This window comes from Enoplosus armatus, chromosome 9 (genome assembly GCF_043641665.1).
Source record: "Enoplosus armatus isolate fEnoArm2 chromosome 9, fEnoArm2.hap1, whole genome shotgun sequence".
In the NCBI taxonomy this organism is placed as follows: domain Eukaryota; kingdom Metazoa; phylum Chordata; class Actinopteri; order Centrarchiformes; family Enoplosidae; genus Enoplosus; species Enoplosus armatus.
This window is the reverse complement of record NC_092188.1, coordinates 2,639,171-2,663,483: the sequence shown is the minus strand read 5'-3', so window position 1 is coordinate 2,663,483 and position 24,313 is coordinate 2,639,171. Positions and strand designations below refer to the sequence as shown.

Sequence of the window (24,313 nt, the reverse complement as noted above, 5' to 3'; positions counted from 1 at the left end):
TTCTTTTATTTTATCCTCTCATTTCTTTCAAATCTTCTTTCACGTTAAATACTATCGCTTACATTTTTACAGTTCTTTTCTCTCTCTCTCTCTCCTTTTTGCTATTATGGAGGACGAATGGTGAGAAAAGCATACAATATACAGGCTATTGATCCACGCCCATCACTGCAGAAAAAAAGTCAGTTCAGGGGGTGGGGGAACGGAGGGGGACTGGACACAGCGATCGATAACCTACTCTATCAGCCGTTTCCATGGCAACCGGCCGAGCAAGGACAGAGGGCTGCCATGCATTTTGCACCTGTCTATTTCATATACCTATTGTGATAATGAAAGTGTCAGGGAAATGAATGCAAAGGTGACGTGGGGCTCCAGCCCAGAGTCAACTTCCACAATTAAAGAAATTACATAAAGGTTAATAGCTTGCTGGAAAAGAGAGGTGAAAAATGGGAGCGAGGGCGGGGGTTCTAGGGGGATTTCAGTGACCTCCTCCTCTCCCTGATGTGGGTTGAAGGACGCTGGAAGGCAAACTAGGTTGCGGCAAGTCGGGTGCAAATCCGGGTGTCTGGGTTCTGGGTTATTTTCAGAAAAACATGCACAGATGACAGTTTGAAATCGGCAGTTGTTTCAGGACAGTGGAGAAGGGGCCTCTTTTGTGGTTGACCCCAATTTGGAGGTCGAGCAAGCATGATCAATGTGCTGGCCATTAGCTCACCATGAGCAACTGTAGGCACAAGAGCAGAAAAATACAGCAGGGTAGACACAGAAAAGGAATGAGGAACGAAGGCAGGCAGGAGGGAGGGAGCGGCGCTGTCGGCCGAGGTTTCTTCAGATCAAAACCCAGCAGGCCGAGCCAGACAGAACGTCAGGAGAACTTGACACCCAGACAATCACTGAATCTCCGTCTGTCTGACCGTGGTGGGCATTGAACTTCCAACCCCCTTTGAACCGTGGGCTCGTTGGCTCCAGAGCCACGGCGCTGAGCTGGGTCGGCCCTAAGTGAAGGGGATGGATATCATGATCTGGGGCCTGTGTTGATCATGTGCCGTATTGATCGCCAATCGAAACTACTGCTGAAAACGCAGGATTGAGAGGGAGAGAGTGAGAGAGAGAGAGTGGGAGGGGAGGCAATCAGCTGTGGCTTCTCGCTACGGTTAGTGGCCCTGTATCAGGCTGCTGTGGTTGCCGACATTGCTGCAGAGGAGGAAATGGCGGTCGCAGAGAGTGTTGTACACCACGAGCGCCGCCAGCTTACATGCATTTCTTTGAGGGTTCCCTCTCTGTGCTGGTGTATTCTGGTCTATTCACATTGATGCAGCAATGACGAATCACAAACCACAACGCATTTGCCTCTGTGAGCATGAACGCAGCTTGTCGGCGAGTGGCAAGCTGCACCACTGTGGACAACGCAGCGGTTGTCCTTTAGCACCAGAGGCACTCTGTGTTTTGTGAGCTGTGACAGCGAGCTATTGATGGGCACGTGGCTCTGCAGTGTTGTTCAGGGGCTACTGGCCACTGCACTGACCTTTGACACCTCATCCATGCACCGGCCTTCATTGTTAGGGGGAGAAGGAGGAAGAAAGAGGAGCAGGAGGAAGAGGGAGGAGGGGGGGGGGGGGTAGATGACCCTTGGGTTCCTTGCGTTTGGATTCTCCCTCCCCCACAGCCTCACCCCTCCCATCCAAACACCTCCATCCACCCCCTACCTCCCCTTCCCTCACCCCCCTTCCCCCTACACACTCTCCACCTTATGCCGATCAATGACAGTTTCATGTGGCTTCTCTGGGCCTGCAGTGACGTGTGTCCTATTGATTTATCGACATTACTCCAGGCAAGCGAACCCAGAAGCCCCCTCTCTCAGTAGGCAGCCAGGCTCCAGCCCAGCAGAGGCATACCTCCCCCTGCGCCGGGTGGGTCCATGCCAAGTCATCCAAGTGTACCAGGCTCTCTGGAAGCAGCAGCAGACTGGCTGCACACAACAGTATTTTCCTGTGGATGCATGTCTGTATGTCACTGAGAATGCTTTTAAGCATCACCCCCTCCCTCTGCCCATCTACTCTCCGCCTGTCCCCCCTCTTCTCTCCTGCACTCTATGGGACATGTAATGGGGACAATGAGTGAGACACCCCGGCACTCACAAACACATTTACTGTCGCCTCTGATTTCCAGAGGCGACTATTCCACTTTTATGGTTAAAAGGTTCTTTTCTTTCGTCCGTGTCAATGTCATGCCTCTGTGGCCATGGCTCATCCTTGTGGCTATTGCTCTCATCTGCCCCTCTTCCTATCTTTTACTGGGGTGGGGGGGGGTGAATCAGACAAGCCCATCCTTTTACACTCTGCCCCCCAGCCCCCCAGGCTCTCCTGTGTCCAGTGAAAGGCCAGTGGATTCACGGAGGGGAGGGGTAGAGGGCAGCTGGACACTCCCCGTAGCCTGGCTAGCCGCTGATGTGGGGGTCGTAGAGGGGGGGTGATCCAACACCATTAGGATAGGACTGCTGCGATGGCAGCTGGCCCTAAAAAAAGGGGGAGGAGGAGGGGCGTCAGGGGAGGCTCAGAGATCAGTGACCTGGCCACAGTGTCCAGCTGGGGGGTCATTTCACAGCCCACCTCCAGCCACGTGCTGGATGACCATCTGGGGATCTGGCAAACCCCACAACAGAGGTAGCACCATCTTCTTAGTTGCAGGGATGACAACAACAAAAGTCTGTCAGCCTAATCTGGAGAGTATGGTGCTGCGCATCTGCTGTTTAATGCAATGCAGTGCACTGTTTGCACCTCACAAGTTCTCTGATCTTGTTGATTCACTGCAGATAAACGCAGTCTCTCCCTCGCTGTACATTTAGTTTGGGCTGTAACTGATGATTATTTTCAGTGTCACTTTTATGAATCGTTTAGTTTATAAAATGTCAGAAAATAGTGAAAAGTAGCCATCGTAAATTCCCCGAGCTCAATGTGACGTCTTCATATTGCTTGTTTTGTCCGACCCCAACGATATTTGATTAACAATTACTGTTATTTTTGTTTGGTAAATTGTTGATTTTCTGTCAATCCCACAGAAATGTGACGAACTGTGTAATCGAGTAATTGCTGCCGCACTACATCTGATGGGCCGACATACTGAAAATGAGTTAATTAGATGACTATAGTTTAAATATCCGTTGGACTGTACGACTGAAATGGAATCCCTGAAAGGTTAAAAGGTGTTTTTGAATAGAATTTCTCCTCTAAAGTGCCGGAGAGCACAGGGGGTCACTCAGCAGCCCAGATGGACCACCACATTCTCTTTTAGCTGAGCTGTTCTGTTTGATGGCACTGATCGGGGAACAGATTAGCACTGGTTTGTTGTCAGTGCTAACCTCACCCCTCCTCCCTTTCCTCCTCCCCTTCTTTCTTCCTCCTCCACCCTCTATCCTCCCCCATCCTTTCATCATCCTCCCCTTCTCCCCGAGCCTTCTGTCTTAAACTGTTTAAGGTGATCGAATTTTGCCCATCCTCCCAATGTGGTCGGAGGGGATCAAGGGTTGCTGACCCCAGCCTGATTGTAAAGGTTGTGGAGGGGAACCTCCATAATAGATAGAGGTCCTGCTAAACAGACCTGACCTTCTAGATGTTTCTATGAGCTTAAAAAATCTCTCTCTTTATTTTTGGGGATTCTGTAATCCCTTTAACATTTATCATTGTTCTGCTAATGAAAGTGATCTTTGCGTTCATGTCTGATAGGTTCCTAATTAGATTCACATAGACCCATGTGGAAATGATCCAAAGGATGAGTCAAGGGAGGATTGGAGTGGTGGAGTTATTGCTCTCAGAAACACCGGAGTGCTCCAATGTGCTGAAAGAAATTCATAAATGTGGTGGAGGGATGGGGTGGGCTGCAATCGTGCACCGGTGTAATCTTTGGTCAGCACTTCTTCATGGCCGATACCGTGATAGGAAAGAAATCCTCTTCTGAAATTTGATTAATTGCAGTCTCTCCGCCTCTCAATCCAAACATTGGTGGAAATAGAGGCAAGTTGACAGGACAGATACATCAGCCTGGAGAGCTGCAAGCCCCTGGCAAGCAGAGGCATTTCTTATCCTGTAACAGGATATCCACATACAGTGAGGTGTGGAAAAGTGAGAACTGCATCGTCTTCATTTGGCCATAACAAGGGAGAGGGGGAGGAGGAGTGTAAGGAGGGTAGGGACGGGGAGGAGGAGGAGGGGGGGAGTCAGCCAGCCAGCCAGGCAGGCAGCTCGCTAGGTTGGGCCGAGGCGTATCGATTGATTTCCCAATAGCCTCTGGTCCATGAGCGGCGAACCCTGGCCCCGGTTGCTAGGTGACCACACCATCCAAGATGGAGAGTGGGGTGATGAAGGGTGACAGCAGCTCTGAGGGTCAGCGGGGCCACTGGTCATTCTGCAGCCCCTCTGGGACGCTCCGGACATGCAGATAATGCAATGAAACTGGACCTCAGCTCGCAGGGAGAGACCGGCAAAGCAGGAATATAGAAAGACAATATCAGAGCGTAGAGTGTCGTCCACCATCTTTGTTCTACTCGGCTGTGATCGATGCAGCGTCTGCGGATGGCGCAGTGGCTGTATGTATGTTTATGACATACATTACGGCAAAATAAAATTGAAGAGCAGCTGCTAGATCAGTTTTAGTGAGATCATTTGAGGTTTCAGGTTTCATGTGGTGGAGTTTTCCACAAAAAATAGATTACTTGAAAGATATTTATGACACCCGTGTGATTGCAAAGGGGTCGTTGACCATATATGAAAATATTGATTTGACAAACAAAGGGCTATTCAAATAGTCATTGGCCAGAACATATTGCCTAAATTTGAAGATGAAGGATATCGTCTTTTCACAATGACAGTAAAAACACACCGATGTTCTCATCACAGGACCAAAGCAATTTACTCAAATGTACAATTCACTAAATTGCAAAAGAGGTCGAGAAATTTATCGTCATAGTGGAAGTTCAAGTAGTTCATTTATGCATTCTCATTGTAAAATTAAATGCAGTGTATGAAATAAAGTGCTTTATTCCCATTAATGAGATATCCACACATTTATAAAAATGAAACCATGGCTTACAAACTGATAACAGGCATGCAAGCAGAACATTTATTAAAGTATGACTCATGACAAGACCTCTCCTCGTAAAAACAATATATATTTGCTTATGCAATCTTCTGTTTTAAACGATCAGCCGGTGAAACCCTTCAATCTAAGAGCAGAATAAGTGCTCAGTGAATGCAGACTTCTCACACACCAGCCGTGATCTGAACAACACAAAAGAAAAATACTGTAAACATGAACTGGCCATAATCTATATCACATATTCCACAATGATACATGATACCGTAGCGCTTTTCTACATATCGATTGTTCCACTGTGCGAGTGAAAAATGATACGGAGGGCAAAAGAGAAGAAGAAGAAGAAGCAGGAGGAGGAGGAGGAGGAGGAGGAGGAGGAAAAGAAGAAGAAGGGAGGGAGGGTGGATATAAACTGGGAGACAAATGTAAAAGGATCTACATCATACTGTAAGCTCTGCACTGAGAGAGAAGTTACCAGAAGGCAAAAAAGCAGCACAGAAGGGGGTGGGAGGTTTTGTGTGTGTGTGTCGGGTTGAGGGTCACGGGGAGAAACCCATCCAGTCGGCCCTGAAAGGCCACCTTGCATTCTGGCTGTTGCCTGTGTTCTTCCTGTATGAAGGATTTCCCTTCATCCTGTGCCATGCCTCTCATGTCCTCCTCAGAAGGAGCCTGAGCGTTTTCATGTCTGTTGGAGTTCCATATCCCGAGGAGGAAGGACTTATGTGTCTCTGTGTGTGCTTGTGTATTTTCCTCCCTCCTATCTATTAATAATATTGGGGAGAGAGAGAGACAGGGAGATAGAAGTGGATGTTTGCTTTGGTACAAGGCGAGATGTTTCTCTGTTTGCAGCCCTGAGCTGTGCGAGTATTCAGCTCTTAAATATTCCCTTCCCTTGTGACTCCAAACTATCTCTTGCCCTAAAGGGCTACATGGACCTCCCTGGCCAAATATCCACATACCTTTAACAGCAACTGGCAACCAAAATGTTCAAATGGGAGGATTTAGGGCCTGGACAGCTGGAGAAAGAGTGGAAGAGGAGAAAAGGGGAAAAGAGCACAAGTACAAACCCAATTGTGTCCCAAACATTTTGGAAATGGAAATTTATTACAAAAAGATCGTTATCTTTGGCCCCCCCAAGACTCGACAATCGCAGTAACTAAAAACGTTGACAAGTTGGCTGAGTATGTTAAATCTTCTGCCAAAACTCTTGGTGTCATTTTTGATTCTGATCTCATCTCTGAGAAGCAAATCAGTTTGACAGTTCAATCCAGTTTCTTTCAGCCGTGGACAATTTCCAAAATCAAGTCTTTCCTCTCGCCCCACGATCTGGAGAAAGTTATCCACGCCTTTGGTTCTCATGTCCAAGACTACTGCATGTGGTATTGCAGTATAATGTAGTTTACTGTGTTCCTTATATGTTGGTATAGTCAGTCTTACTTGTCCCAGCTGGGACTTGTTCAAAATGCTACTACTTGACTTCTATCACCAAAAGGAAAGACCACATTACCGCTGCACTGCCCTCTCTTCGTGTGCTTCCACTGCGGCACAGAATTGATTTTAAAATCCTGCTGTTGGTTTTTTTAGACCGTCAGAGATACCTGATCTTTTCAACAGTCAAATCTTCTTTCGGTCTGGTTTCCTGACCTACAGCTGTTGGATGATCCACGTTCAAGAAACCAAAAAGTCAGAGTCAGTAGTTTGTCCCACATACTGGCAAAATACTGGAAATAATTTAGACTGATCTGTCTGATCTGCTGGCACAAACACGACGTTGGTTACGGTTATGGAAAGACCACGATCAAGGTTAAGAGAAACTCTAAACAGCTGTCTCCAATGTGAAAGCCTTTTTTTGATCCACCCAGTCCTGCAAGGTTTTGCGGCACCATACTCGACTTCCACCTTTCCTTCTGCCATAATTTGCATGGCCACAAGATGTCCTTGTATGGAAAACAAGGTCCTTTCAGGCATTTGAACAAATGATCAATGCTGTTGTTTTTCTGTCGAGGACAGTCTCGCTGCAAAGGGAAACACGAAGGGAATCGAGCCTTTGCTGCCTCCAAGACTGCGGAACAGCCTCCCTCTCAGTATTAGGATTTCCCCCACAGCTGAAACCTTTAAGTCCTACCTCAAAGGCCATTTTTATTCCTCAGCATTTGGACCTGCGTCACTATTGTACGCCACACTGTGTTTACTACAGCTTGTTCTCACACAGCAGATTTTTAACCCTGCCTTGAAAAGTGTTTTTACGTCACACTGGTGAACTTCTGCTGTTTTATAATGTGCTTTCTAAATAAAGTGACTCGACTAAATTACCACTGAGGGGCCCCGCACCCAAGACAGTCCTCACGGCTGTGTGTTTGTGTGTGTGTCACTCTGACTGTGTGTGTTTAGGCAGCGGAGAGCGAGGGGGAGGTGGATGGAGATGGTATCAATCGCCAAGCCAGGCCATTGAATGTATTGATTAGTTACCTTTCTTATTAACATGCTGATTAAAGAGAGAAGGGAGAGAGAGAGAGAGAGGGAGAGGGAGTGAAAGAGAGGCGGACGAGGCTGCACACACACTCGGACGGATGGAGAGGAAGCAGCAGCCGCGGCCAAGAATAAGAAAAGGATGCAGAGTGGATTTAACAGCCGAGCGGGGAAGGAAAATCAGGGAATAATTGGGAAGAGGAGGAGAGAGGGAAGCGAGGTGCAAGAGAAGAGGAGGAGGAGGATGAGGAAGAGGAGGAGGAGGATGGGGGTGGGGGGGGGTGGAGGGTGGGGGGGTGGATGCAAAGGGGGGGCCGACCTGACTGGAAAACCAAGGAAGGAAAAAGAGAGAAACCCTGCTGTCTTTGATCCCCCACCGAGTTACACTGGCTGACTGGCTGGAGAGACTGACACACACTTTTCGGCTGTGAGACACACACATTTACACCCACACACACACACACACACACACACACACACCTGCACCCTCACTTAAACACACTCACACGCCGTGAGGCTAACAGGCCAACGCAAAAGCATGCATTATCGTAGCAGAAAATAGCTCAGTGTGTGTGTGTGTGTGTGTGTGATCAATATGGAGGCTTTTTAAACTGTATTTTTATCAGCAAGTGACCATGTTAAGCAGCGTGCGGTGAGGGATTTCTTAAGATGCACGCCAAGGTTTTCCGAGAAAGGCGTTTTTTATTCCGAGAGGGACCGGAAGGTGTGGAGGGCAAGATGGAGGGAGGGAGGGGGGGAGGGGGGGGGATGTAGCAGAGGATGCAGGAAGATGCAGACTTGTTTATTTGTATGTGTCGAAGCGTTTTGAGTGGGTGCGTCTGCATGTCTGTCAGTGTTTTTGCATGGACGAGGAGGAGGAGGATTTCACTAGGCTGCAGAATCAGACCAGAAGCTGACATATGTGTGATGTCTTATGTGAGAAAGTACAGTTTGCTGTGTAATTTGGTTGCAGTTGTGGTAACTGCTGCTGTGTTTAATGTGGTTATGAAGGAGTGTGAGTGATAACGCTGCAGGCCTCTGCGTGCATGTGTGCTGTGCAGGCCTTGTCTCGTTCACATTTCTGCTTTTCTTGCAAGTATGATGTGTGTTTTTAACGTGAACTGTCTTTAGAATCAGCTCAAGAGAGATGTCTCACTCTGCTCGTGTTTTACAGTCTTAAATTAAAAAACAGGAGCAAAACAACTTGTCACACTTTTGAGATTGTAAGTCCCTGATTTATAGAGACAAAAGATGTTCTAGCGTCTCACTTTCCTATTTATTTGCTTACTAACTTACATTTCTTTTTATTTGAAATGAATGACCAGGAAATGTGAGTTTACACAGACCAATTTTCTGTATTAGAAATAAAACAGAGACAAACAATTATGTAAATTATATTCATGCTCATCATGTGGCAGCATTTAACACCCAATCCCCGGAAGAATATGATAGATAATTTATAAAGAATCATCATACTTTCAATCATTGGAGTTAATAAATTATTGGAGTGTTAAAAACCAATTTTATAGATAAAATCAAATGCAAAATAAGATATATAATAATTAATAAATTAACAAAACATCCCCAATATGAGCCGAGGAAAATAAAAGCAGAATTCCTGCTGCTTCAACAGACTGAACTTGCAGCAAATGCTTCACTGAGGAAGTGACATCTGGATTTTCACAATTAAATCCTCTTTAAGAACTTATCCACCTGTAGCAGAACACGTAAGTGCAGGACTTTGCTTCTCCTGCTGTATGACTAACGATGGAGACCACTAATTGTTTAACTTTTATAAACTTTTAATGAGCGCTGGCTTAGAGCTAAAAGAGAGAGCGAGAGAGAGAGACGGGAGGAAAGAAAGGAAATAAACTCAGACAAGTTGTAACTTATCGAACTTTGCACCCCCTTGAGCTCCATTTTGCATAAATTAAACACTTTTTCCTTCTCGCGCTGCTCGGGCCACCACATAATTTCATTTGCATAAAGAATGCGGGGCCAATTACAGAGGGAGACATTTACATTTTATATGAAAAATAGTTGTAGGGCAAATAGGAGGCTCTTCAAATGCAAGGATCGATACTGGATGGCGCGTGCTCATGCCGGAAGCGCGCTCACACACACACACACACACACACACACACACACACACACACACACACACACACACACACACACACACACACAGTATTTCTAAATGAAGAATTTAATAAAGTAAAAGCTTGTATTTTCATAAAAGCAGAATATCCCTGCAGCAATATTTTAGACAAATTTAATTTATTCCAAAGAAAACTATCAAACCAAAGTAATGTAGCCAAAAAAAAAACAGTCATCATCTAAATATTTAAAAACATTTCCCCTCATGCAATGTTTGATTCTTGCAGGTGAAACTAGTGTTCAGTAGTTTTTCCCCTCCAGTACTTGCTGCTGTAACGCATTATTGGCTCATCTGCACAGGAGGCGAATCCAGTGAATTAAACGAGTGAATTTGCATTAATCCAGATATGATCGATAATAACATTATTCACGCTGCGAAGTCAAGTTCCACATCATGGCGTACACGATCATTACTGCAACTAAACCTGCAAATAATAGAGGAAAATAATGTGATTATCATTCATTCACTAGCTCAGAGTTTCCAGCAGCAGCTACAGTGTTTTACATCTTCGACCTGACGGAGGCAGATGGATTCTGAGTGTATGTTCTTTTATTTCATCTATTTATTATTGTTATTTTTTTTAAGCAGAGCATCTGTTTTGAATTGTTATCTAATAATACATCTTATGAATATGTGAGAATAATAATCGAGTGTCAGCCATTTGTGGAATTATTCAGATATCTTGATGTAAAATGATTTAATTTGCTATAATTTAACGTGTAAAGTAAAAAAAAAAAAAAAAAAAAAAAGATACCCAGAAGAAGAAGAAGAAGAAGAAGAAGCTGTTATTCGTCGGCGATGTGTTCAGTGGGAGATATATTCAGGTGGAAATGTGTGTGTTTGTGCAGCAGGCCACACGCTGTTAATGCAGATGAACTGCAGGCCTGCGTGGACACATTTGCCTGCAGGTTATATGTGTTTATATCAAACCCTTTAAAAAGTCAAGGTGCATGAAAAGGAGCCCAGGAAAGGTCCCTTTGAATCATGTTAATCATTATAATTTTTATGTTGCATAACAGATCAGCCCAGGCTGATGAACGACCCCTTTTAACCTCCTAATGATCAATATGTATGTTGCACACAGTCAGTCCTGCAGGTTAATGTGCGTCACTCTGATATTTCACGTGTTGGAGTCAATATGGTGGTTTTTTCATCAATGCTCATTTCTACCATTATTATTAACATTAGTATATTTGGTTCATTTTTTTTTCTTTCAGATCTAATCCGGTCAAATTAATTCAGGTATTGATTATTCACATTGTGATCTGTGTAACGCCAGGTCTCGTGGTAATAATTGATTTGATCGATTGGGTAGGGGTGGGAGCGAAATTAAAAGGGAGTTGACAACAAGAAAAAGGAAGAGAAAAACAGAACAGTGTCAGAGTCACACAGTGTAATTATATTCTATTGTAAAAAAGTATTCATTTAAAATTACATTAATGTTTAAATATCAATTCGATTCATAATAAAAGCATTAATTAATAGTATTTTGTTTAAATCGAAAAATATATTTTAGTTTCATTTTGTTCAGGTGTTTTTATTTGTATCGTCACTGCAGTAAAACATACATACAGCAGACTGAACGTGTTCAAAGAAATATTATTTACAAACACTGCTGCCTGTTTTTAATAATAAATATACAATCTTAGAGCGATAAAATATGGATTTAAATGCTGAGCCACTTTCAACACGGTGTCCCAAAGAAAGCTGAAAATACAAATGACATAATGATGATATAATTCTTGTTGTTACAGGTTACAGGTATTGTACGTGAAATAACAGTGTAAGAGTTAAAGAACATGTTGAAAGCTTCAGAGTTGAACTTCACACCTGCAGCTGCACAAATACGCTTTAATTTCATCTTTAAATCTTCACTTTAAAGTTTTCATTTTCTGCTGTAAAACCTTTATTTTAAAAAAACAAAAAATAAGATATGACACACTGAACACCAGCGCGAGCTATGGAGTCAACTTAGATTCAAAATAAAATAAAATAAAAGAACGATTCACTTCAGAGAAGTCACAATGAACAGCTGGACAAGACAGATGTGCGGGACGTTAAGGAGACATGTCTGGTTGTGTTTCACTGTCACCTGTAATGTTTTGCATCACGAAGAAAACTGACCTCGTATTTCTAATCGAGGAAGTTTGAGTCCAATGGATTTAGTTCCGGTGACATTCAGAGTGGCTGTAAAGGCGGATCGTGCGTCAGATCCCGCACGCTGCAGAGTTACAGGACTCTGTAACGCAACAACAGGTGCTGTTCAGCACATCAGTAAGAAGTTAAACTAAGTGAAGGTGAGAAAGAACAGACTGACAGCTTCAGTTTGTTTTCACTGTGTGTTTGTGAAGCTCGACAAGATGAAATACACTGAATGTATTATTGTGTATGACAATAAATAACGTGGGAAAGTAACTTGTGTTTTGTGTTTTCTAAGTGTGTGTGTGGCGCCTACACACACACACACACACACACACACACACACACACACACACACACTCATTACAGTGTGTGTGTGTGTGTGTGTGTGTGTGTGTGTGATTAAATAACACATGGGATATCCAGATTAGATGAAAACAAAACGACCCATTTAGAGTCAGAATCAAAGCATCATCCTCATCATCAGTCTGTCATCACAACATGACGATTCAGATTGTAATAACTGTTGATGTCGGTCCTTTCAGCTGGACTTCCTCTTTAGGTGGAAACACACACACACACACACACAATCCTTCAGATTAGACCCTTCCTCTCTGATGGACGCTGCATATAAAACCCCGACGTTTCGAGTCTTTTTGTTTCGCTGCTGCAAACAGGGAGTCAATACCTCATTCAAAACTGCAGACGCGTGCGTGCGCTCCATCTATTATCATTTACCAATAAGTGATCACTTGTACTCGGTGATTAAACAGCAGATTTGGGGGGCGTAAAGTGGTGTAAAGTACAGGATGAATAATGTTGTGCTGTATTTTCCTCCTCCACCCTGTTGCTGCTGCTGCAGCTCGGGGATGTTGGCGGGCCTTGGGACCAGCATGCACAGCACGTCCGTGGCTGCAGAAAACACCACGCTTCTGCTTCTTCTTTTTTTTATTTTCTTCTAATAAAATATGAATTTCTGAATCTTGACGAGTTACTCTTCCTTTGCAGGCTGGAGAGGAGGAGCCATTTGTCTCTCTCCTTATTTTTCACTGCAACACCAGGAGATAAACCCTCTTCCGCCTCTACTTTGACTCAATCTATTTATTTTCCAGCGCATGAATGGTCATTTTAAGGTCACCGCAATGTCCCCTGACCCTTGACCTCCTCGCTATTGGCTGCTTGTAATATTGGTGATGCAGGATTTGATGCGGCCGTACACGTCCCTCAGGATGAAAGCATCAGCTAAATGGTTAAAATCTAAACACGCTCAATATTGGCTTTAGATTAAAAGCTTATTCTGCAGCCACCATGCTGAAAGTCACTTTGGATGAGAGCTGCTGCTAAATGGCTAAAACGTGAGTATTCCTCGGTATGTTTATGGCCTGTGTTGGTAATGGAGGTTTGAAGCTGCTCTCGCTGTAAGTCCCTCTGAGAGCATCAGCTAAATGGCTGAAATGTAAATGTTTTGGCCGTAATGTTGCTGAGCCTGCTGCTGCTCTCACGGTGACTCTGGATGAGAGCATCAGCTCAATGCTTGAAGCGGAAATGGCTTTAGGTCTGGTGGTCTGAGAGTCGGAGCTTATTTAAACGGATGGAATGTAAATATACTTCTCATCATCGCTCCTCATCACGCAGGAATAGAGGCTTCTTTAGATTATAAGTGGCTCTATGTGACTGAATGTAAAGCTCAGTGCTGACCGGGTGTCAGTTTCAGAGTAAAAAGTTGGGGGGCCTTGCAGCTCGGGTGTCAGTCTTCCTTCTCGGATTTTCCAGCCACAGAAGGTGAACTTTCACCCCGACCTCCAAAAAAGACCTTTTTATTTTCGCTGTGTAGCCGTTGACCATTTTACCTCCAGCTACTCGCCATCCATACACGCATCCCTCCGTGCTGGCTGCGCGCGGGGCGGATCGATAGGGCAGCATCTGCTCCGGGAAGCCGGCGGTCCCACACCGCGCACCGCTCCGCTGTTTCCAAACGCCAGAACTGCTCATCTCTGAAAATTAAACTGACAGACAGATATGATTAGTATGCGCTCTGCCTCCCTGCTTCTGTCTGTCCGCGTGCTTCTCTCGGAGGCCTGCAAGCGCGCGCAAACACGCACGCACAGGCCTGCCCACGCCGGCTATGTTTAATATGCGTGCTCGTTATATGCACGTTCAGGCGCCAGTGCACATAAATGGTCACCAATCTCACGTGGACGCGCGCATATACAAGCTTGCACGCACTCAAACAAAAGTGCGCACAAGAACAGGCCTGCACGCACGCGCACACGCGCTCGGTCATACACCAAATTATTATTAAGTCACACACACACACACACACACACTCACACACACTCACACACTCACAAAGTAGACACAGTTAAACATACATGTTACACAAAATGACATTCAGTGGTCACTCTTGCACGTGCGCGCGCGCGCACACACACGCACGCGCTCCCAGCAGGCCGGGCCTGCAGTGTGACCGCTCGGTGCTGCAGCAGAAGGTCGAGGGGCTTCTGGAAAAAAGGGTCGAATTGATGTTGTAGAGGGACTTTTCAGACTGAAGTGTTGAGTGCTGATTAAGAGCTGAGCTAAACACAGGCGTCACTTGACAGCGTTTATTCCTGAAAGGTGGAACAAGAGGAGTCATAAGAATGAAAGAAATACAAAATCCTTCCGGAAGGTTTGGAACTAAAAAGGCTAAATCCAGGATGCGGCCTGGTGTGAAGATGGCGCACAGCGGGGTGGAAATGGATAGATTCTTTTCCTGGAGTCAATACGTTAGTGAGGACATTTACATAATTGCATATTTACTCTTAATTCGTTTTTTAAAACCATCTCAGGGCCCCTCTAATCGAGTCCTGTACTGATGTTAGAAAATAGAAATAAAAGTAAAGGTTATTATCAAATGATATATTTATTTTACAAACTCTAATAATAAAGATCATAATAAAAGAAGAAATGTGCGTGTATTATGCAGCTATGCTCCGCTCCATCTCCATCTTACAGATCATTTCTCACAGTGACAACAGCAGCAACAGCAACACTTGTTACATAAAAGAGAACTAGACGACATTAGCTGCAGCTTGTGAAAATCCATTGATCAGATACAATAAACAGCCAGGCGCAGCAGAATGACCAGGATGCGCGCACATAATTCATAAGTTGTGCATGCAATCAGCTGAAGAAGGCTTAACCTGTGGGGTTATGAGAAAGGGAGCATCTCCACCTCCACACCTCCCCCGCCTCGTCACCCCTCCCTCCTCCCCCCGGAGAGAAAGGGTTAATTGGAGTAGGAATTTCATCGCACATCTGTCAGATTTTTAAGGCCGTGACGCACTGAAAGCAGAGAGTCAATGTGAGCAAAGGGGAGGAGGAGGAGGAGGAGAAGGAGAAAGAGTTGGTGGTGAGATCGATGAAGTGGCAGGCAGAGGGAGGAGGAAAATCTCACGAGATAATGAAAGAAAAAGCGGAGAGCTGCTAGTGTAGAGCAAAAAAAAACCAGGCTAGACCCGGAGATTTTTTGGAGTGGAAAACAAAGAGTCAGAAACGGGAACGAAGAGAGCGAGAGAGATTGGTTTGTAACCGCAGATGGTTTGTGCACTCTGGTTGTGGTGAATGTAGCACCCCGGGGCGCAGCGGACCAATTGTGTGAATCTGCAGGGCTGCTCGGCGACACAATCGGAGACATGCACAGGACGGACAACAGCCGCGGACGCGCTCTGAGAAGTGGAGAATAAAGGTAGGAGCTCTAATAAACCGACACACGTCGACGTTTTTGTCTGTGAATCGCCGTCACGTTTGGTCGTTAACGCATCGTTCACGTTCGTTACATGTGATGTAAATATGCAAACGCACCGGTAATGTTCAGCGCGTCGCATGCGCGCTACTTCTGCATTCATAACTTCTGCATGAGAAGGAAAAATGTCATATTCCAAAATGAGCTTCGGTTGAAGTGATTAAAACAGTGATGTCGGTGTGTTCCGCGGGGTGAGTGAGGTCCAATTACTCAAACGCTTCTATTATTGTTGTTGTTTGCGATGTGAGGGTGTAAATCTGTGTTTAGGACCGACGAGACAAACGTTATTTGGCTGTTTTGCTTCTCTGCACCGATGAAAGTTTAAATGCAGCGGAGTAACAGCGCCTGTCTTGTCTCACGCAGGCACAAAAGCGAGGCTTCCGCCGAGGAACACAGCTGAGCACCAAAGAGACAAGAGAGCAGAGTGCTGATGCACAAGTGAGAATAAAACCACAGTTAAAGCTCCTGATGCCGTTGCGAACTCCATTTCTGGGAGTTTGAGGGAGTTTGAAGACAGTACTTAACGTTATCAGATAATTAATTAGACACCCCATAAGCCCGGAAATCAATTAATTCACAAATCAATAAATCCATAGTCTGGTGTAACAAGAGACCTTCCAGACTGTTTGCCCGGCTGTTGAACAACAATAACAAGAGAAGAGCAACAACACACATTTATTTGTTGAAACTGAAGATGGATGGGAGTCTAGGGGAGATGTCCCTCCACAGCCACTCTGATCTGGCTCACAGCCAGGACGGCAGGGCCATGCTGCACTCGCGGGACCTTTCAGCTGCTTTCCCCAGGCCTTCCCTCGGGGGACCCTCCATGTCTCTGGAGCCCGAGCCCCGTCCGCCGGGCTTCGACCACTCCATGTCTGCGCTGGGCTACAGCGGCGACTCCCCGTCCAGCTCCGGCAGCACCTACACCACCCTGACCCCCCTGCAGCCCTTTGACGACAAGTTCCACCATCATCACCACCATCACCACCCCTGCCTCCCAGTCAGCAATGTCATCGGCAGCTTCACCCTCATGCGCGAGGACAGAGCACACCTCAGCACCAACTTCTACAACCCCTACGGCAAGGACCTGGCCATGTCCCAAAGCCTGTCGCCCCCCTCCACGGGTTCAGGCCTGGGCTCCTCCATGCACGGCTACGGCAGCTTGGGCAACAGCCCCAATGGCAACGGTGGCCAGATGCTCCACGGTGGCTACGATGTCCACGGGGGGAGCCTCTTCTGCCGGACATCGGATTTTGGCCGTGAGATGTCGCCACCAGGCCTGGGAGGAGGCGATGTGTCAGTGGGGCATCAGCTGAACAAAATGGAGGCTCACCAGCACGCCCCCAGCCACCACCCTCACATCTACAGCCAGCACTACCAGCCCCACCATCACCCGAGCCAGCAGGCCTCCAAGATGGGCGAGCACCTGCATTCCTCATCATCCGCCTCGTCCTCGCCCGGCGAGGGCATGCTGCCGGGCGGCGGGGGCGGCGCCGGGGAGGAGATCAACACCAGGGATGTGGCCCAGAGGATCATCACCGAGCTGAAGAGGTACAGCATCCCCCAGGCCATCTTCGCCGAGAGGGTTCTGTGTAGGTCACAGGGCACGCTGTCTGACCTCCTGAGGAACCCCAAGCCCTGGGGCAAGCTCAAGTCCGGCCGCGAGACCTTTAAGAGGATGTCCCGCTGGCTCCAGGAGCCCGAGTTTCAAAGAATGGCCTCGCTCCGGCTGGAGGGTAAGATCTGGCTTTGCTCTCTATCTGCCTCACACACACACACACACACACACACACACGCACGCTCATACAGAAACCACAACAACAAACAGACACACTCCCTCCTTGTTTTCCCCAAACACCTTCCTTCTCCATGTCTTCCAAAAAAAAAAAATCTCCTCTCCAGCAATCAGTATGCAGCTCAGGTTGAGACATGAGGAAAAGCAAAAGCATCATACTGATGTTTCCCTTCTTCACACCACTCTGAATGTACCACTGCTTTGGCTATTGTCTCAACAGCCCGGATGATAAGAACTTAGCAGCACATTGAGGACAGTTTGAGCACGAAAGGGCCATATGTGCCGTTCCTTTGTTTACTTTGCTCCGAAACAGCTCCTATTGATTTGTACAGTAGCTACAATAAAAAAGCCACAGACATTTGCCCTCTTCTTAAATGAACCATGAAGATCAGCGTGAGCAGCAGTTGGCAATTTAATCGCTTTTAAGCCCACAAAATAATTTGTGCAGATATGCCATTCTGGAGCGATTGATTAATTCGAGCAGTGATTTATATCTGCTCAGCGCGCGGTTGAAGTTGAGTTGGCAAGGTAGCTGATGCAAATTAGACTTGAGCTTTTGCCAGACGTCTTTTATCAACGTCGTCACTGAGGCAATTACTGCGAGGCTAAATACAAATGTTGTTCTGCTCTGAGGCAGCACCTTGCAGGTTTGAGAGATTCTTCCTATCTGGAAAACAGGAGGCTGTTGCTTAACTGGAGGTGTGCAGAATCAATTAGTTTACAGAAAATTAATTATTATCTATTTTGATAATCAATTGATTAAATCCACTTGTCCAAAAATGCTAAACATTAGCTGGTTCCAGCTTCTTAAAATGTGAGAATTTGCTGCCATCATTTTGAATTCAATACATTTTTGGGGGTTTTGAACTGCTGGTCAGACAAAACAAGCAATTTGAAGACGTCACTTTGGGCTCAGAGAACTTGTGATTTTTGAATTTTTCGCTATTTTTGTGACATTTTATAAACTTATACTATTATTTGGAAAAATAGAAATGAATTCAAGAAATGAATCGATCAAAAAATCAGTTGTTGCAGGCCCAGTAGTATTTATACGGATTTCACAGGGTAAAGATTTTTTATTTTTTTTTTGAAAGGCACATTGTAATCTGCTGCTTGACATTTAATATTCTTTGGGGATGTGGATTGAAGACACGACAGCACGCTGTACAGTGCCGTGTTACAGTGTTGCCCCTCCACAGGGACCGAGGGCCCATCTGATACACGGAGCACAGAAAGAGATCCAAGTGAACACAGTAATATGATACGAGCACAGACGAGTGTGTGTGTGTGTGTCTGCAAGTGGTCTGCTCACTGCGGGGGTCTGTGAGCAGTATGTGTGTGTGAGCCTGCACAGTTGATCACTGCTTTACGCTCTCTGTCAGCAGCTCGACTGATTAAGCCCAACAACACAATAGGGTTCATAGGTAATGATTGTGCACTCTTGCAATCCCTTCACAATTATTGATCTTTGATTGTTCGGCTCTGAGAGCACATGTGTACATCCTCCATTCAGCAAAACGTTACAGCAATCACACCCAAACCCCTTATCTAAAGATGAGTTATCTCTGAGTTTGTTGTGTAATTTGACAGAAATGTTGTTTGATGAATCCAATCGTGCGACGTGTGAATGCTTTGTATGCAAAACGCGTCTTCCCGTCACAATCTCCCTCGTGATAAAACGGCCCTTTGTTCGTTTTGAGCAGATTCCTTAATGATCAATCATTCTTTCTTTATTTCCAGCATCCTCGTTTCTTCATCTTTACAAACACAAACATTATTTTAACGAGTCAGAGCTCCATGTCCGAGCAGCCGATCAATCAGACTCATAAAAAATTTAAGTCCCCACACAGAGAAGTGTGCTAATGTCTGACAATGCTCCTCTCTCTCTCTCTCTGCTCCCACACACTCTGAAATTGCATATTTAGTTCTTGGCAAAGCCACAATTTGGACAGCTCGGCACTTTTCTACATAACCTACTTTCCGAAGGGGGTTGTTGTTTTTTTTTTTCCCCCCCTGGCCAACCCCCTTTTGTTTAATTACAAGCCTCTATTGATTTCCATGGGAAAGAGCAGCACGCCTTGCCCACACACACCTCGGCCGCATCGGCGAATCGAGACTGGAATTAGAATGCGCGGTGCCCTGTGCTCCCCAGTCTGAAGATAGCTCAAGTGCTCTCTGCTTCACGCCTCAAGTTTGAAGATGATCCTCCTTAATGCAACACTCGCTTAAATACATAGAAGGCCCTTCAGTGTCAGCCAGCAGCACTGTGTTATTTCCATACCTATGTCTGTTATATACGTGGAGGGCTGCAGAGCTCTCTGCGAGTCTGGATGCACAGTAATTATGGAACGTAGTTGCTGCCATTTTGTCTTTTCAAATAATTGTCTTTCTGCAGAGACATTTTGCGAAACACGGAGGAGGTGATCCCTCGGATTTATCCGCAGTATCTTGTGTTGTCTTTTTTTTTTTTGTGTGTGTGTGTGTGTGTGTGTGTGTGTGTATACTCTATGGATTACTGCACTGTATATGAGATGCATCTCTAGCCCAACCTCAGGCTGTGGAGGAGGCAATCAGGATTTAGTCGGAGAAGAAGGCAGGATAAAGACCACACAGCCGTGCTCCGACACTTAAAGTCGAGGAGGGGGGGGGGGATCAGAGACTATAACTTTAAAGATGATGGCCGAAGCCCTTGACTAAAGGTCTAAATGAATAAGAAAGGTCAATGCGGTTTACGTGTCGGCTCCAGTGCCTGCACCACCCCCACAGTAATGAAAGCCACAAAGCCTCGTCCACCTCTCGCTGCGTACAGTTCACATTCTACCAGCGAGGCTCAAAGGTCACAGCCGACTCCATTTGCATATCAGGAATTGTAAACGTGGCCTGAGCTGCGCAACACCTAGCAAACAGGGTTGTTGTTTTTTGTTTTGTTGTTTTATCTGGCTCTTGCAGCTCCCCCCACTCCGGCGCTGAAGGGGTTAACCAGCCTCTGTGGGTCGAGGAGTCTGAGCTGCACAGATTTAATCAATAATTTCTATCAGCCCCTGGCCCAAGAAATCAGCAGGGGGTGGGCTGGGGGGCTGGGGGGGTGGGACGGGTGGGGGTGTGTTCTGGCTGGGAGGGGGGGTGTAGGTTGAGACGCCGGGGGGTAGGGAAAGGGCTTTCGATCACGTTTCAGCAACACGAGACAGGGGCATACATCATGATTAGGGGCTGTTCCCACGATCATAAGAAGCCTATAGGGGAATATTTATGTCTCCAGGAGTAGCCCCAGCGCCGGGAATTTATAGCATGGTAATTGTGAGCCTTTTACACATGATTACAGCATAAGGAAGCATTTACTTAATGGTCGGCGTTATGATCGTCAGTAAGGGAGAGAGCCGAGGATGGGATGGAGGCGAGGAGGAGGAGGAGAGCGGCAGGACACCCTGACTCCTCCAACAAGCCATAAATCCACGCTACAAGCAAGCTAGCCAGCACTATCATGTCATTCCTTTCATTACTACATGAGCTGAGAGTGCACCACTGTATATACCCTCTATAGCTGCAGCCCACCTCCCAACCCCCAGCCCAGAAATATTGATGGTGGGGATGGATGGTGTAACGCCCATGAAAAATGTAGCATTTGGGGGGGAAAAAAATAATTTCACTTGTAGTGATATTGACATGCCGCTGACATCTTGGCCTGTTCAGATTTTAATGAGACGTGGTTCAATAACTCTCAGAAATGCAAACGAGCTGTGGATGCCTAAAAGCTAACAGGCACCTGTAATCTCAAGTTGACAAGGGTGCATCCCCGAGTCAAAACATTTCCTTCTGATAATGATTTTAGAGGAGAATGTACGCGGGGAAATCACGGCGAGATTTATTCATGTCCAGTTGAGTACTTAAGTTTCAGAAACTCAGCTGGATGTCAGAGCAATCAAAGTCAGACACACACACACACACACACACACACACACACACGGCCCCCGACCTTGCTCTGATGCTGTTGTTGTGATGGCACTCGTGTGGAAAAGATGGCAGTAGGGTCACACTTATTTCTCAAGCACTCTGCTAATGAGAGAAATTTGCCGCTGTGAGTTTTAGGAGTGAAGAGCCGGTCATACAGTAAACATCAGCAGCAGCCATCGCTGTGTGAGATGTTTCTCAATGGGAAGATGTAAGCCAATCAATTGAAAGCATCAGTGCCTGTTTTGAGAGCCAAAGGCAGCATCTATGGTTTATATAATGTATGTAGCATGTGTGAGTGTGATTGTGTCACCGTGTGAGTTAGGGTTTGAAATATGGGATTTCAAGGTTATTGTGAGCTGATATCTCCATCTAATCAAGTCATTTTTGTCAATAACAGAGTTCCATAAACCTTGTTTTCTTAAAGCAAGTGAAGAAATCTCTAATAATTTCAACTACTTTCCACTGGAAAGTGTTATTTTCCTTGGTTGTAGTTGTATTTCCTGCCTTATTTCAAAATACTGACATTAATTTCTGTAAAGTTCTTCAAAAACCTTCATTTGAGTAGTAAACAGGTTGGGAAAAATGTTACTGCGTTACTACTTTTCTTCACAAATTGTGAGAAAATAAGACATTTTGAGACTCCATTTCTACACAAAAATGACTTTGCTCAAAATGTCCAGGGATTCAGTGTTACACCCACATTTTTATTCCTCTGAGGGTGTGAAAGCTTCTGAAACAGCATGTCATGTGTCATCAGGACATTATAAGTCCCAATTTAACGCTACACTAAATAAATGAATAGTTTAAATATTAAAAACGTTATAGCACGATCATGTTAATTAGCGAAAAAAGAATATACACTTTATTTATTTTTTTTACAGATTCCAGACCCCCAGGCCAGTATTCAATAAAAGTCCAGCATCGGCACCAATCCACTGGCCCTCCCCTAGTGTGTGTGTGTGTGTGTGTGTGTGTGTGTGTGTGTGTTGGTGTGCATGCTCTGTTGTGTTGTGTGCACATACACCAATGCTTACACTTAGAAACGCATTTGATACCATCAGCAAAACAGTCGCTCAACCGCACAGTGCTGATTGAAACCTCTTAAAAGTGTGCATTTAGGTAATTGCACGACTCCCCCAAATATGTTTTAGTCCACTTAAGGCTTCTAAACACCCTGGGCAATGCCGACTCTGCTTGTTTCACTCACCCCTGACGTAACCCGCCTTTAATAGAAAATAAATTAGTTCCCCCTAAAGTGATTATTACTCACTCACTGCCGCCACATGTAAATGACTTTTATGAGAAACTAATGATGTTGAAGTGTCCACTAAGGGAAAGGGAAGAGAGGAAGTGGAAGGAGATGGACAGAGAGGTGGTGGTGGGGGGGGGGTGGTCTGGGAAGTTGGCTCAATACACAAAGGCAGAGGTTGGTGTTGTGTTTCCTGTAAATACAGAATTACAGCGTGTTAGAGGTGAAAGGTTCAGCGATGGATATGCAGAGGAACATGCAGCCTGAATTCAAAATGCTCGTCTGATTCTCAAAATGGATCTAAGCTCAACCCACACACATCATCCTTCTTCCTCTTTGAACCAAACTGGTCCTTTTTTTGCAGGGTATTTTTTATTTTTATTTTAATTTTTTAATTTCAGACTATTCGCGAGTGAATATTGATTATATAATTGGGCGGGCTGCCGCTGCTACCGTGGTGTTTGACCCAGACCCTGAGTTTTTCATTTTGTGGTTGGTGTAAGCAAGACTGACATTAAAAACAAAATACCAGAAGACTTCATCACCTCTATCACCGCTTAAAAAGTTTGAATATGCCCAACTTTGACACTGAGCTAATTTGGCAAGAAATACTGACTGTTTTATCCTCTGTGGAAAACAGATACTGAAATCTGTCTGACTAAAGTCAGAGTTTGACTAAAATGTTGCCAATCTTTTTTTTTTGTTAATGCATGTTAAAAGATCTAATTCATGGTTTTGAGTAGTTAATGTGTCTGTCGGTGAATGTTTCTGGAGTTTATTTGGCCTTAGTGTTATTTTCTCTTCTCTGAATGTAGATTGCAGTTTAAAATGTACGAGTAAAAGCCAGTATCCATAAGTACTGACTTTCACCTCTTATGACAAATAAGTTGCAGAAATTACATTGCAGCAAAAGAAGGTGAAAGATTTAGGCAGAAAATGATTATTATTACTGTTGGGCTGATCAGTCCTTTTGCAAAATGAGAAATTTACTGTGCATCTGTTTATGTTTGAATATCATAGCCGTTGTCAGTGGATGACACCAGATTTTGCACTTTGTCTTGAGGACAGTTACATGTCAATATATACACTGTTTTCCTGAAAGGGAATGAGCATAATGAAAACCCGGCAGCCTACAGCAGCTCACTGGCAATAAGAAGTGATGGGTTGAACATCTGGATTCCTTTACTGCACAATGAAACAAGTTGCTGATTCATCTCTTTTAACTAATCAAAGTTGCTTAGCTAATCTGTTTTCTTTCAACAAATCCACTTTCCCTCAGCTTAATCCATTTGTCCTAGTTAGCCAGCCGGTCTGTTAGCCAACCTGTTTCCCCTTTCCTTTTTTAATGTGTCTTTTATCCGTCTGCCTGCAGCCTGCAAGCGGAAGGAACAGGAGCAGAGCAAGCTGGAGCGCAACCAGGGCCCGAAGCGCACCAGGCTGGTGTTCACGGACCTGCAGCGGCGCACGCTCCTGGCCATCTTCAGGGAGAACCACCGCCCAACCAAAGAGCTGCAGATCACCATCTCCCAGCAGCTGGGCCTGGAGCTCTCCACTGTCAGTAACTTCTTCATGAACGCCCGCCGACGCAACGTCAACAAGTGGGCAGACGAGGGCCGTCCCTCCTCCACGGGTTCCTCGGGCTCCAGCGTTTCCTCCTCCGCAGTGTCCTGCAGCACGGCATGA

The 24,313-nt window shown here is 45.5% G+C and overlaps 1 protein-coding gene across 1 annotated transcript; it reads left to right on the top strand.

The window, feature by feature from the left end:
- The first annotated feature begins 16,329 nt into the window (after positions 1-16,329).
- onecutl (one cut domain, family member, like) lies at positions 16,330-24,313 on the top strand. The gene is made up of 2 exons (XM_070912635.1): positions 16,330-17,371; positions 24,003-24,313. Exons 1-2 carry the CDS (start codon positions 16,330-16,332, stop codon positions 24,311-24,313), a joined length of 1,353 nt encoding a protein of 450 aa, XP_070768736.1.

What these genes read in the sequence shown, in the direction of transcription:
- onecutl (XM_070912635.1), top strand. Translation starts at nt 16,330, where the DNA reads ATGGATGGGAGTCTAGGGGAGATGTCCCTCCACAGCCACTCTGATCTG. An exon ending in GGCCTCGCTCCGGCTGGAGG is followed by an intron (nt 17,372 to 24,002) that starts GTAAGATCTGGC and finishes GTCTGCCTGCAG; the next exon opens with CCTGCAAGCGGAAGGAACAG.